The 13,531-nt window shown below is 36.3% G+C and overlaps 1 protein-coding gene across 3 annotated transcripts; it reads right to left on the bottom strand.

Annotated features, from left to right (window-relative positions):
- Positions 1 to 6,067: 6,067 nt before the first annotated feature.
- On the bottom strand, positions 6,068 to 11,750 carry LOC116252914 (uncharacterized). Of its 3 annotated transcripts, none has more exons than XM_031627534.2 (7): positions 11,391 to 11,750; positions 10,361 to 10,598; positions 10,020 to 10,210; positions 8,110 to 8,345; positions 7,144 to 7,387; positions 6,541 to 6,648; positions 6,068 to 6,407 (listed from the first exon to the last, which is right to left on the bottom strand). In XM_031627534.2, the coding sequence occupies exons 1-7, from the start codon at positions 11,607 to 11,609 to the stop codon at positions 6,288 to 6,290; spliced, it is 1,356 nt and encodes a 451-aa protein (XP_031483394.1). In that variant the 5' UTR covers positions 11,610 to 11,750; the 3' UTR covers positions 6,068 to 6,287. The 3 variants fall into 3 exon arrangements, 2 of the variants coding, with proteins under 2 accessions (XP_031483394.1, XP_031483395.1); XM_031627535.2 differs by lacking the exon at positions 11,391 to 11,750 and adding an exon at positions 11,209 to 11,371 and having other exon boundaries at positions 10,361 to 10,572; XR_007573223.1 differs by having other exon boundaries at positions 6,270 to 6,407; positions 6,541 to 6,614.
- Positions 11,751 to 13,531: the final 1,781 nt, after the last annotated feature.

Raw genomic sequence — 13,531 nt, 5'->3', positions numbered from 1 at the left:
TATCGGAAAGGATGGAGATGTGCTAATCCTAGCACAGGACAAGTTTATGTTTCTCGCGACGTCATCTTCGATGAAGCATCATCGTGGTGGTCAGAAGAGAAGAAGACGCTTCCAGACTCTCCAGTTCTTGAAAGAGACATTCAAAACAAAATACAGTTTGAGATGAATCAAGGAGAGCCTCAGTCTGAAGACATAGAAGTAAGACAACTAGAGAAGCCAGTTCAGATGCCTGAACATAGTCCAAGACGAGAAGAACGTGCAGATCCATGGAGAACTGGAGTCAGTCCAGTCCAACGAAGAAGTGCAGAAGAAGAAAGACCATCACAATTTGAAGAGCCAGAAAAAACACCCATGACACTATGAAGATCAACAAGAATACCAAAACCAAATCCCAAGTATGTAGATGCAGACTGTGCCATCATGGGGGAGATCGAGCCAGCTTCTTTTGAAGAAGCAAAAGATGTTGAAAAGTGGCAATCAGCAATGAAAGATGAAATAAAGGCATTGGAGCATAACGAAACCTGGGAGCTCGTACCAAAGCCTGCAGGAGTAGAGCCCATTACTTGTAAATGGGTTTACAAAATAAAAAGAAAGACAGATGGCTCAGTTGATAGATATAAGGCTCGACTAGTCGCGAGAGGATTTTCTCAGCAGTATAATATTGATTTTGAAGAAACTTTTAGTCCTGTTGCGAAAATCACATCCGTACGTGTTCTGATAGCCATTGCTGCAAGCAAATCCTGGAAGCTATGGCAAATTGATGTGAAAAATGCATTCTTATATGGAGATCGCGACCATGAAATCTATATGGAGCAACCTGAAGGATTCAAATCTCCAAACAAGCCAGACTACGTCTGCAAGTTAAGAAAAGCACTCTATGGACTGAAACAAGCACCAAGAGCATGGTATGGGAAAATAGCTGAATTTTTGGTGTTTAGTGGATTTCAAGTCTCTTCAGCAGATTCAAGTCTCTTCATCAAGACAAGAGGTACGAAACTTACTATCTTGTTAATTTATGTTGATGATTTAATTATCACTAGAGATGACAATGAAGAAATTAATCTCATTCGTGAACATCTCACGGTGAGATTTGAAATGAAAGAGCTGGGAGAGTTGCGACACTTCCTTGGATTGGAAATTGATTATGAATCTAAAGGACTATTTTTAAGTCAAAAGAAGTATGCTCATGACTTACTACGTAAGTATGGTATGCTCAGTTGCAAACCTATCTCAACACCAATTGAGATAAATGCAAAACTTAGAGTTGATGAAGGAGACAGGGTGGACGATGTTACTATGTATCGACAACTGGTTGGAAGCCTAATCTACTTAACATTATCAAGACCAGACATTGCCTATGCAGTTGGTGTTGTAAGCAGGTTTATGCAAACTTCAAGGAAGACACATCTAGAAGCAGTAAAAAGAATATTAAGGTATATCAAAGGAACTCTTGACTTTGGTATACTTTATGAAAGAGGGACAACTTGTCAAGTTGTTGGTCATTGTGATGCGGACTATGCAGGAGACTTATCAACACGAAGATCAACCACTGGATATACATTCAGTCTTGGAAGTGGTGCGATTTCATGGTGTAGTAAAAGACAGCCAACAGTTTCACTATCTACAACCGAAGCAGAGTATAGAGCAGCATCTCAAGCAGCACAAGAATGTGTGTGGTTGATGCGACTGCTGAAAGACATTAAACAAGACGTGGATTATGCAGTAAGACTCTACTGCGATAATCAAAGTGCAGTCAGACTTGCAGAGAATCCTATCTTCCATGCTCGAACGAAACATATAGAGGTGGAGCATCACTTTATTAGAGAGAAGGTACTCAAAGGAGAGATTCAGTTGCAGCCAATTGCTTCAGAAGATCAAGTCGCTGACATCTTTACCAATGGCTTACCAGTACAGACATTCGTAAAACTTCGAAGAATGTTGAGAATCATAAGTAGAGAGTCGGTAATGAGGGGGAGATTGTAGAGAGTCATCACCGACTCTCTTGGAAGAGTCGAGATGACTCAAGAGGCTTGTAGCCTCTTCATTTGTAAAGTCGGTGAGAGTCTCAATTTTAAGTCGGTGGTTATGTAATGATTAAAGAAGAAAAATAATAATTAAATAAAATAAAGAAAAGTAAATGTGGAAGTCGGTGGAAGCTTCATCCACCGACTTTCTCTCCCTATAAATAGGGACGTTGGGCCATGGTGAGAGTGTGTGAAAAATTGTGAGTTGGGTTGAGCGTTGTGAGTTGGGTTGAGTTTTAGTGTGTGCTCACTTTGTGAGCTGGTGAGTGCTAGTGTGTTCACTTCGTGAACTTGAGTGTTGAAGCTTCAAGGGCGTTGGGTGTGTTAGCTCACTGCGTGAGCCGAGGTGAGTTTTCTTAGGCCCTCTTTTGTAATATTTATTGAGTATTAGTTTGGACGTCGAGACTCTGCTGAATTTTCTCCGTATAAATTCGAGTTTGTAGCTGAGTTATATTTAGGGCCCGCATTACGTTATCCAACATCTTCCACCTGCCGGTGAGAGGAGAGGTAAGGATCTTCTTCTCTCTCCTTTTCTTCTCCCTCTCTCTCTCCCCCCACCCCAACCCCCACACCACGCTGGTGAGAGGTCCCTGTGATGAATGGTGCCTTGGAAGTGCAGAGGGCAGATATTTTAGAAAATTTTCAAGCATGGATTATATAGTGGGAAGCCTGGTTTACAATTTCATGAGGATTAATCACAAACATAAACGGGCTTCCATTGGCGGAAACATCAAGCTTTCACCGGTTTTCGCTTTCTGCAACCGGCGGTAACTGTATGATTTTTTATTGAAAAATATGAGCTTTTTGGTCGGATGTGATGGGCATTTTTCTTTAAGATGTTCTAGGATCGAGTTTACAAGGATTTGCAATAACAGTTCGATCGGAAACAACCTACATTTGATCGAATTTGAATCAAAACTCACCCCAGCTGTGTCCTACTGGCTGTGAATTAACGCAAAATCCGGATTTTCTGGTTATTGGGTCTTTTGCTTCCAAGAGTTTCGTCATCGAGTTTGCATCAATTTAGAGGCAAAAATCGATCGAAACCATCAATATTCGACCAGGTTTTGATTCAAAACACCAAAACTGTTTCCGTCGGGCGGCTTTCCTGAAAACCGGCATCATTCTCGTTTGTGAATAAAAAATTGATAAAAATCTTGCTTTTTCTGTGAAGAGTATGTTTTCTTTTCTTTCTATTTATTCTTGTTCTGGTTATTTGAATGCTGTGTTAGAAAACCTAGATTTTAAGCCATTTTGCATCATTGCTGGCAGAGTTTTGGTAATTCTTGACAGAGTTAGACGTTCTTCCGAGTTTAAAGACCAAATCTGGTGATGGAACCATGGGGTCTAGTATAATTGACAACAGTTAATTTACTTGATTTAATTGATATCTTTAAGGACTGAGTTTTGTTCTCTTTATGGACTGATTTTGATATCTTTATGGACGGATTCTATATATCGACCTAATCATTAATTTGTAGTATAAAATTTCATCACTTCTCCCTTGATCAGTAGTAAACTCTCCACTGGTCAGACCACCTAACAGGCTAATTAGGTTAAGCTTCAGATTGAAATAAGAATGAACAAATTCTATACCATATCTGGATCTGACTTCTACATTTGAAATCCAAATCTGAATTTTAAATTCAAAATCCAATTCGAACCCAAATCCCACTTATAGATTTGATTGTATAAAATACATTACTTTATATTTTTCATATTTAAAATCTTAATAAGGCAAATATAGTTATAATGATTTTAAGTCTCAAATACTGTGCTTGTGGCCATTATGGGGCCACTGTCATTATTAAAATTATTTATATCATATTAGCTCATATTGATTTAGTAGATTGTATTCGTGTGCCAATATTTTTACATTTAATTGTACAAAGTACCTTTACATTTTTCATATTTTAAATCTTAAAATATAGTTGTAATGATTTTAAGTCTCTAACAGTGTTTTTGGCAACTATGGGGCCATTGTTTTAAAATAAAATTGTTTATAATATATTAGCTCACATTGAATTGGTAAATTATAGCTCGCATACTAAGCTAGAACATTCAGTTCTTTAATTATTTGATTAATTTTTTATGGAATATGCTTTTCTCATATTAAGCATACTTGTTGAATGTTAACTTTACATCTCTAAAAAGTAATAGATTTTGCTGAGATTGTTATTGATTAAAGTGTCATCTAAACTATTTAAGAAAAGTTACTTAGTTCAATGGGTTAGTTAAAATAATTTGTTTCATTACATAAGTTATTTCATTACATAAATAAATTTCTCTTACATAGAAACGTTTGTTGCTGCTATGAAAATTCATGAATGATATTGCACTTGTGACTTTAACATTTTTTATTACTTGCTTTATATATATATATATATATATATATATATATATATATATATATATATATATATATATATATATATATATATATATATATATATATATATATATATATATATATATATATATATATATATATATATATATATATATAAGAAAAACTTAATGATGCAAAAGCTAGTTCTAATGACTTTGAATCTAAAATAGTGTTTGTGATTATTATGCAGCTATTGACTATTAATAAAATTACTCATATAATATAACATTTTGCACTCTGCTCATGAATATTGAAGGGTTTTGGTATGATTTCCTTCGATTTTGCAGGATCGATTTTGATCTGAATATTAGGCTTGTTTTTTTAATCTTTAATTGGTTAATTAATCTTGTTTCCATAACATTCTCTTTTTCATATTAGTGTTACTTTTATACTATTAGTTTTCAATTTATAAAGAATTTCAAGTTTTAGCATGATTCTTGATTGAGTATTACTTTTAAATATTTTGTACACCATCAATTTTATTTTTATTTTCATTAATTAATTTAATTGTCATGCAGTTTATTTGATCCAATGATCCAATCACTTGATGGAGTGCACTTGTTTAATTAACTAATCCAACCTATTGTTTGCAAAACAAAAAAACTAATTTGAGATATCAATTTTTGTCTCATATGCATATTATTCTTACACAATTAATTTTGTTTCTTAATAGTATTTTATGTTAAAATTATTTAGAAAATATTAGTTTTTTTCATTCTCATCAAGTTAAATTTTGTTGACATAGGTTCTGTTGATGTTCTAATTTGAATCAGTTTGGTTTCAAATGGAAAAATGCCCAATGATTTCATGAGATAAGTGCTCCTTATGATAGATCTAATCATTTGGGCATGAACTTTTCTATAATTTACATTTGTTTTTTTATAGCATCTAAAAGTTTTCCCTTTAGCTATGAGTTTTGCTAAAGAGCCTAACACTGTAGCAGGTTCCAGCTTCAAATCACACCGGACCAATCAATTGAAACTAATTGCCTTGACCCAATATTATTTATCGGATTCAATTGAAACTAATTGCATTGACCCAATATTACTTGTCGGATTCAGATATATAAACTCCAGATTGGATCATATATTACTTGCTGGATTTAGATATCTAAACTCTTTATCGGACACCCAGATTCAGATTGGATTCTGATATCTACGTTTACGTCATAATTAATTATCCGTTTGGATATTTGCTTGAATCCAAATCTGATTGGATGTGAATTCTTAAAACCAAATTCAATCCGATTTCTTAATCAAATCTAAAATTGTTTCCATATTCGATTTATAGTCAGATATCCAATGGGGATCCAATCCATTGACATCACTAGTTAGAATGTTCTTCTTACTTTTTCAGTATTAGAAGGATAATGATGTGGACTGAAGACCTTCAAGCAGAAGGAGGTTTTCAGGTCAATACCCAAAAGTATGACTCTTGGGCTAGCCTTGCAGGAAGTCTGTCCAATTAGCTTCCTGATGATTTACTAGAAAAAAAGGTACTGGGTTTCAGATGGGTAAGGTGTCCTCTTCCATCCTCAATCTACTGCTATACTAAGTCAAAGGATCTTCTTTCCTAAAAAGATAAAATATTGCAAGTCCAATTAATAAGTAGATGAAAAGATGCTTTGGTAGCAAAGCATGAAGGCACTACAAGATGGTAATGGTACACCGAACATGCAATAAACTAATAAGTCAAAACATGTGTAAGGATGACGCATGTCGTCAAAGGAGGATCTAGTACAATTCGATGTCTTGCCTCATAGCCACCTTTGAGATCAGCACTATGGCACATCTAACCATATGTATGTGCTATCAAAACAATGGACATAATTAAGCTCATTCTACAATCAAATAAAGCATAGACAGACATTCATGTCATTCTGTGGCCAGGTTCCTTGTAATTGGAAGGCTTCCATGGTAAGTACATTTGAGGACGTCAGGCCTCTTCATCACTTTGGGTCCATTAGGCACCTCTTGTTTTCTTGGTCGGATATCCTGCAAGATTCATAAAGTCAGTCATGTCAATATGCATGTTTCCTTCAAAGTGATTCCACAAATCTCATGTTGTTTAGGCAGATGCAATGGAAATTGAGTCAAGAGAAACTACCATAGAAGGAGAAGCAAGTACCTGGTCAAATATGGCAATGGGTATGGCAAGTGTAGCCACGGCATTTGGAGCATCCACTATCCCTGAGATCCTTCCTTCACATGGGCAGCAGGAGAGGAGAAGATAACACTAGCAGAGGTTGAAAACATATATATATCATGCGAAATTATTCCACAAGAAATGTTCATCTGGCTACAGTTGATCACCTCTAAACCTGTTAATTTTACTCATTTACCTGCTCAAATTCACACGGCTCCTACTTACCTGCTAAATTTCATAAAGATGCAATCTGTTTCTTACATTTTCATTACGTCTGGTAATTGTATGATATATATTATAATGCTTATATGATATTTACAAGGCCGTCACTTATAGCAGTTATTATTATTAGCTCTGGCTAGTAGTTTCTATGTTGCATTAATTTTCTGATTCCAGATTGAGGTAACTTGCCTAGTTTTCTGTGTTTCATTTGTATCCCATGTTTATTTATTATTTTGATGTTGTTCTTGGCTCTATTCGTAAGGAAAACACATCCCAAACTGTAATATAGTAGTTTTCAAGCTTCAAAGTGGAACATATGTAGCATTTTTTTTTAGGCCTGCAGCTGGATGAATTAAAGCAAACCTGCTCTTTCGAGTAGCCAAATTTGGAGAGGTAGTCAATAGCATTGAGAACAGCTCGCTTATAAGCAACAGTTGCATCAAGGTAATGCTGCTTTCCACTTTCATCCACACTTATACCTTCAAATACAAGCCATTCTGAGAACCTGGGTTCAACTGGACCAATCTCAAAGACTGGATTTACGTGAAGTCTTGTTGGACCCATTGGTGTGAGATACTTCCTCATCCCGTCCCTTATAATTTCACATCTACAATGCCAAAAATTCAGTTATTTAGCATCAAAAACAGTGATATGCTTTACACAAGAAAACAGCTGACAAGAACTTGTCACCCTCAAGTTGCCATACAAAGGTTAGTGAGACAAAGATACTAAACTTACTGTTTTAAATAAAGAAAATCTGTAGTACTGGACCAAAATCTAAGTGGGTCAAGCTTATCAAAATATGGAGATATTGCAGTCATAATTCACAAACAAACAGACCATCGAGGACCTTTTGGATTCACAGGTCTTCAGGATCATCTCCATTTACAGCGCTTATATTTAAACCATAAGTTTATGCCATTTTGGCTGGACTAAAAAAGTGCACTATCTTAACAGAGATTTTTAAGGTCAAAGTCACTAGGGTTATTTCCTTCCATTTGGCTATCAAAAGTTTGAGATGAGACATATACTTAGCCCTCGACCATTTTATTGAGGTACCTCCTGGTGCAGATAGAAAATTTGACTGTCAAATTATGTTTTTTTGTGTGACAAGAACGAGAAAACAAGAAAGATAATTTTTTCGTGGATTTACAAATTGATATCAACTACTGATCTCTTTTTAATAATGAAAAATTTATATATGCTGTCGGACATGAAATATAGTAGGAACTCACAGTAAATTATTGGAAAAGAGGGCATGCTTTCATAAAATGCCACTTCATCTATTGAATATCTCATGTGTGTTCTTTTTAAGATAAAATAAATTACCTTAACTCTAAGAATCCACTCATTTCAATTGCCCCACAAAAAGAAACTTCACCATCTCCTTGGGAGAAATGCATGTCTCCCATACTAAGATTCGCTCCTTCGACAAATACAGGTAGGTATATTTTTGAACCCCTGCTGAGATTCTTTATGTCACAGTTTCCACCATTCTCCCTTCCTGGTATTGTCCTTGCAGCCTCACGTGCAATCTTTTCCCATTCCTTTGTTCCTTCTCTGATCTGTACAAATGCATTAAGGATATTTTTCTTCATGCTTCTGTGCCAAAATATTGTGAAAAGTCATATTAGAGCAGGGTTCCAGTAACAAAAATATTCATGTTTGGCCATTGTAACAAAAAGTGCCTACTGACAAGGGACGGTCTGTTCAAACTTGCCAACCAGAGAGGATATTGTAAAATTCTGCAGTATAACACGGCTAAATAACACAGAAGTTAGATACACAGTGATGAGAAGACAGTTTTTTGTGTCCAAATGCCAAATTGTGTTATACAGGTTGATGTAAAGAGAAAAGAACAGTTTTATACAGGTTGATGTAAAGAGAAAAGAACAGTTAACTTCCTTGACTGGAATTGCTTGGTTAAGTTACTTCAATTGGCCACTTATACATGGTTCTTTCTGCCGGTTGATTGTCTAGCATGTGCTTTGTAGAGATTCATCAAGTTCATGAGGCACACTGGTGAATGTCCATGTTGAAAGCACTGGCATTAGTCACTGAAAACATAGAAATGGTTGGCATAAGCTATATTTCTCTGTGCACTTTTCGGTCTGCACAGCATATAGGTACTTATCAGTTCATGTGCATGTCAAGTATCCATCATTGAAATGTGTGAGACAACTGGTCCATGTTTTTTAAGGTTTTTCTAATAATGAAGGACAGTGATGTCTGCTGCAGTAGAACACCTGTTTGCTTTCATGCTAAAATAGATACTGTTGGCATGACAGAGGTGTTTCAATGTGTACATGTACGCCTTTTTGTACATATGTTGGCTTATTAACTATTAGTCCATACTTGTATTTACCTTGGGAGGTAAATATGACCCAAAGATATGGACAAGTCTGGATTTTCCAACGAAAACAAGGGTTTGGCTCCAGCTTGCTCAATTTTCAGAAAGGCCAAGAGTGTATCATCCTCATGAAACGTGCAATGGGAGGAAGCAGCATCTGGAAGTGTTGCTGACTTAACATTTAATCTCAAATTTGGAGAACTATTTACAGCTCAACGATCTGAACACAAGCTTAAGCTAAGGCTCCTAAAGCCCACCACTGAGGCTTATTTATTGATTTGCTTAAGAAATTCATCTTTTACGGACTGTCGTTTCCTTTTTGCTTTTTTTTTTTTTCTTAAGGCCCTGTTTGATGCAAAGGAAGTTTTTTGCATGGTAAAATTATCAATGTACGGAGGGAAGAATTTTTCATGGAAAAAAGTCAGATCCGACTTTTTTGCGTGGAAAATTTTTCTGAATTCAATGAAAAATGCAGGGTAAAATTCCCTATGTTTGATGCTGCATCGGAAAACTGTACAAACTTGAAAAAAATTCCACGTTGCACAGTGTTTTTCTTGTGCATCAGATGGGGCCTAAGTGTTATAGCCTTTCTAAGGGAACAGAAAGAGAAACAGGGGTCTTATTTTACATATCTGCCTAGTATAGCACTTGTTAAACAGTAAATTATTGTGCACAAGAGTTGGACCTTTTGTTTCATTTGAATCTATAAATACTGTCCAATCAAATTATGTTTTTCTAGTCCAGTTTGTTAAGATTACTTGATTTGTGTTAGATGTTTGTAAAGGTGCTACAATTTACCACAAAGCTAAACAATCAAAATAGGGAAACAAAACAGGGTTAACATTTCACCTGCCTCGTTATTTGCTATGGATAATGGCAAGAATCTTACCATTCCGAGTAAGCAACCTTTGAGTGTTGGTAAATTAGCAAGTGGTCGTGTGTGCAATATATCACATAATTGCAAACGATTGAAGCCATTATCTTGTAGTTCCTTTTCTCTTTCATTCCATATGTCAAGGAGTTCCTTCGATGGTGCAGTGCCGATTATGCCAGGGTGAGTTAAACCTGCAAAGCGAACACCTGACATGCACAATTGAACACAACTTATTCAACATATATCACATCCATTTTAGACTCTTTTATTTTCTATTTAAAAATAAAAAATCTAAAGTTTCTAAGCCATATGTTGTTATCACATAAGGTGTATGAGTTTTATTCACATCGTTCTACCTGGTATATGAGGTGAGCGTGCATAAATCCCTTCAAAATACCAAATTGCTTTGGTTGCACAGGGGAAGTGATCAGTTAGGAAGCCTCCACCGTTTTCTCTGTCAAATGTGCCTGTGTAGCCCCACTCATCTCCAGACAAAGGGCCCAAATCACAGATTTCTACGGCAAGAATGTCACCGGGCTTGGCCGGTATTCCGTCCACATCAATAACCCTACATGGGCCACTAAGATAATGTACCTGAAGAAATTCCATACCAAATAGCACTTGAACAGAGGAAATACGATTTGTAAACTTATGCATGAATGAAATTTCATAAGGTTATTCATGCTAGTAATGTTGACTAGGAAGACACAAGTATTTTGCAAGGGCTCAGGAAGAATGAGTGGTGCATTCATCAGGTGAAATGAAACTGATTCAAATACTCTTTGGGGAGTTTAAACCTGTAAGAACCACCAGAGAGCTCACGGAGCAACTCTTACGGAACTTTCATGTGGATAGTTTACTAGCTCATCCCCTGCAAACAGTACAATGAATACCCAGCATTTTTTAAGTTGTGTTAAAATTAACAGGTGCAATTTAAGTCGTAATGGTACAAATTTAAGCCGAGAAGGTAACTTCCTTCATGGCTATCTGTTGCAGACCAAAGAGCTAGAACAAAAAATCTTAGATATTTATAACGGATAACCACAGACCAGATAATTTTTCTACAACAAGGGAAAATAAAACTCTTTCAGGATGTTGTAACGGAAAATTCCAAATTAGAAAATGCAATAACTAGTTGGCTTTCCATTTTCCTTTTTCAGGACGAAGAATCTGCCTGCCAGTATGTGTTGGTCGACTGACTCACCTAGTGCACAATAAACGCCAGCTGTGGTGGACACCAGTAAATGATAACAAAGGGCATCCCATTTTCAGTAGGATGGGGTTCCACATGACTACTGACACCCCAATGAGCCATGGCCAGCACCAAGTCTTTGTCGTCAACAAACACCGTGCAACAGAAAACTTTCAAGTTTATTGTCTACTTACTGTGAACAGATCTATGTTTTTGACATCCATCGCTGAATCGTTATCTCCAATGCTGCCCCCAGTCCAGTCTACCATCTCAACCCTGAACAGTTCCCCCGTCATAACGTCCGCAACTGGGGGGATGCTTGGGTGCCAGCGGTTATGGAGTGGCAATTTCTGTTCCCGTGGCTTCTTCTTCGGATCTATGGGCACCACCAACCTTGGGGTACTGGGAGCCATCGTCTTCTATCGCCCGAATTTGTGGATTCCGGTGTCGAGTGCATACAGTTGAGGTTGCTCGAGCAATCCAGTCGGCTTGCCTGACAGGCTCCCTGGGCCTAAAAGGAACGGTTGGACGTGTTTAAACCAACGTTATCAAAATGGAATCTCCAATGAAATTGGAAACACAAATGATTCAGTTATCGGTGGATCATACGGGAATCAGGATAGCTTGTGAATATAGGATTGACTAAATAATGTGCTTTAAATTTAAAAAATCAAATAACAATTGAAAATATCGATCAAGGAAAAATTTTAAGATTAATTGTATGCTGATATATATTTAAAAAAATGATATAAACATAAAAAAACCCAATAAAGCAGGACACACAAGATATATAATATAACATAAGTCAATAATCAAATACAATATTGTCACGTCATGCAAGTGAACCTGCAGGGGCATACCACATGCATATTGAAGATTAATCCTGAAAGTGTTAGTAACATCCGGAAATTCTCTAATTTGAACAAGAATAAGATTGTTGTCATTACGGCGGTTACAGTTAGACGATAGTCCTGCTCACCCAAAAAGGTAATGAAAAATTTAAAAAGAAAAATTACTATGCATACAATCCTTAATGTGCTACCTGTCTTCAAAGACAAGAGTCCGTATGGACAAGCTAGAACAAAAGAGGGCTCCTTGCCTCTCTTCCACCTTCCGAGGTGAGGACAAGAAAGAAAGCAAAAAAAAGAGAGGGTCAAGAGCCCACCTTGCCGGACTATTCATGATGGTTGTTACCTGGGCAATGGGCCGGGCCGTTGGGCCCGGGCTTGGGCTGGGAATTTTCTGGCCTGAGCGGGGCCCGATAGGTCGGCCCGGCGAAGGCTTGACCCGGCCTGTTTACATTAAAAATATATATTTTTTAATTTTTTTTGTTTGAAAATATATATTTAGTATTATTAAATATATTTTATATTTTAAAAAATTATTTTATAATTAAAAAAATTAATTTTTAAAATTCAAATGGGCCAGGCCGAGAACCGGGCTATCGGGCCGGCCCTGCCCGGCCCAATGCCCACCCTTATGGTTGTTAGCAATAAATCAAAAGAAACTTTCAATGTTGAGAATAAATGCCCACCCTTATGGTTGTCAGCAATAAATCAAAAGAAACTTTCAATGTTGAGAATAAAGTTAAACCATTGTCACAGATATGATGATCTTTAAAAAAACAAAAATGATACTAACGAGAAAATTAAGAAAAACGATAAAAACCTTAGTAAAACATTTTTTTTGGGAAAAAAACAATGATCATCATTTTTATACTCATTTACATCAATCTCATCGTGAATTCAAATTTAAACTTAAATGAAGTTTTTATCATCATTTTTTTCATCATTAAAACATTATTTTTATCATTTGTATAGTTTTTTAAATGTCTTTTTTTATTAGTTTCTCATTTATTTTATTTTTAACTAATCTTTAGGTTTTTTATTTTTCCGAGATTTGATCAAGATGTTCCTAAGAAACACAACTTCAACAGAAAATACTCGAAGCGAACCTCATATTTCAAAACCCAAGAATGACATTTATGACAAAGAGTTAAACAAATAAGGGAAAACATGGTTTGGTGCTGACCATTGAGCAGCAGTGGTGGACTATGCCATGTTGAAAATGTACTGCCGAACAACAGTGTGGATCTTGGAGGCAGCTTATGGCACAGACTGACTGTCAAAGGCAGCTATTAGTTCGCTACTATGCTTCAGTCTTTAGCAATCAGACTCCAAATACTCATCATACAAGATGAGAAAAAAGAACAATTGAATCAGACTCCAAATACTCATCATACAAGATGAGAAAAAAGAACAATCGAGGTTGGAATGCAATTTTGGAGAGGGGTAAAATTCAGCAATTCTGCATGAATCACCTGATTGTTGACCGG

Source organism: Nymphaea colorata, chromosome 4, assembly GCF_008831285.2.
Source record: "Nymphaea colorata isolate Beijing-Zhang1983 chromosome 4, ASM883128v2, whole genome shotgun sequence".
In the NCBI taxonomy this organism is placed as follows: domain Eukaryota; kingdom Viridiplantae; phylum Streptophyta; class Magnoliopsida; order Nymphaeales; family Nymphaeaceae; genus Nymphaea; species Nymphaea colorata.
The sequence above is the reverse complement of the archived record's forward strand: the minus strand, read 5'-3'. Positions and strand labels throughout refer to the sequence as shown.

Bases quoted from the DNA above. Each gene is read 5' to 3' on its own strand.
- LOC116252914 (XM_031627534.2), bottom strand. From the start codon at position 11,609: ATGGCTCCCAGTACCCCAAGGTTGGTGGTGCCCATAGATCCGAAGAAG. The intron at 10,599-11,390 runs GTAAGTAGACAA...GAATTTCTTCAG, and splicing joins AAAACATAGATCTGTTCACA to GTACATTATCTTAGTGGCCC. The intron at 6,649-7,143 runs GTTTGCTTTAAT...AACCTCTGCTAG, and splicing joins TTGGCTACTCGAAAGAGCAG to TGTTATCTTCTCCTCTCCTG.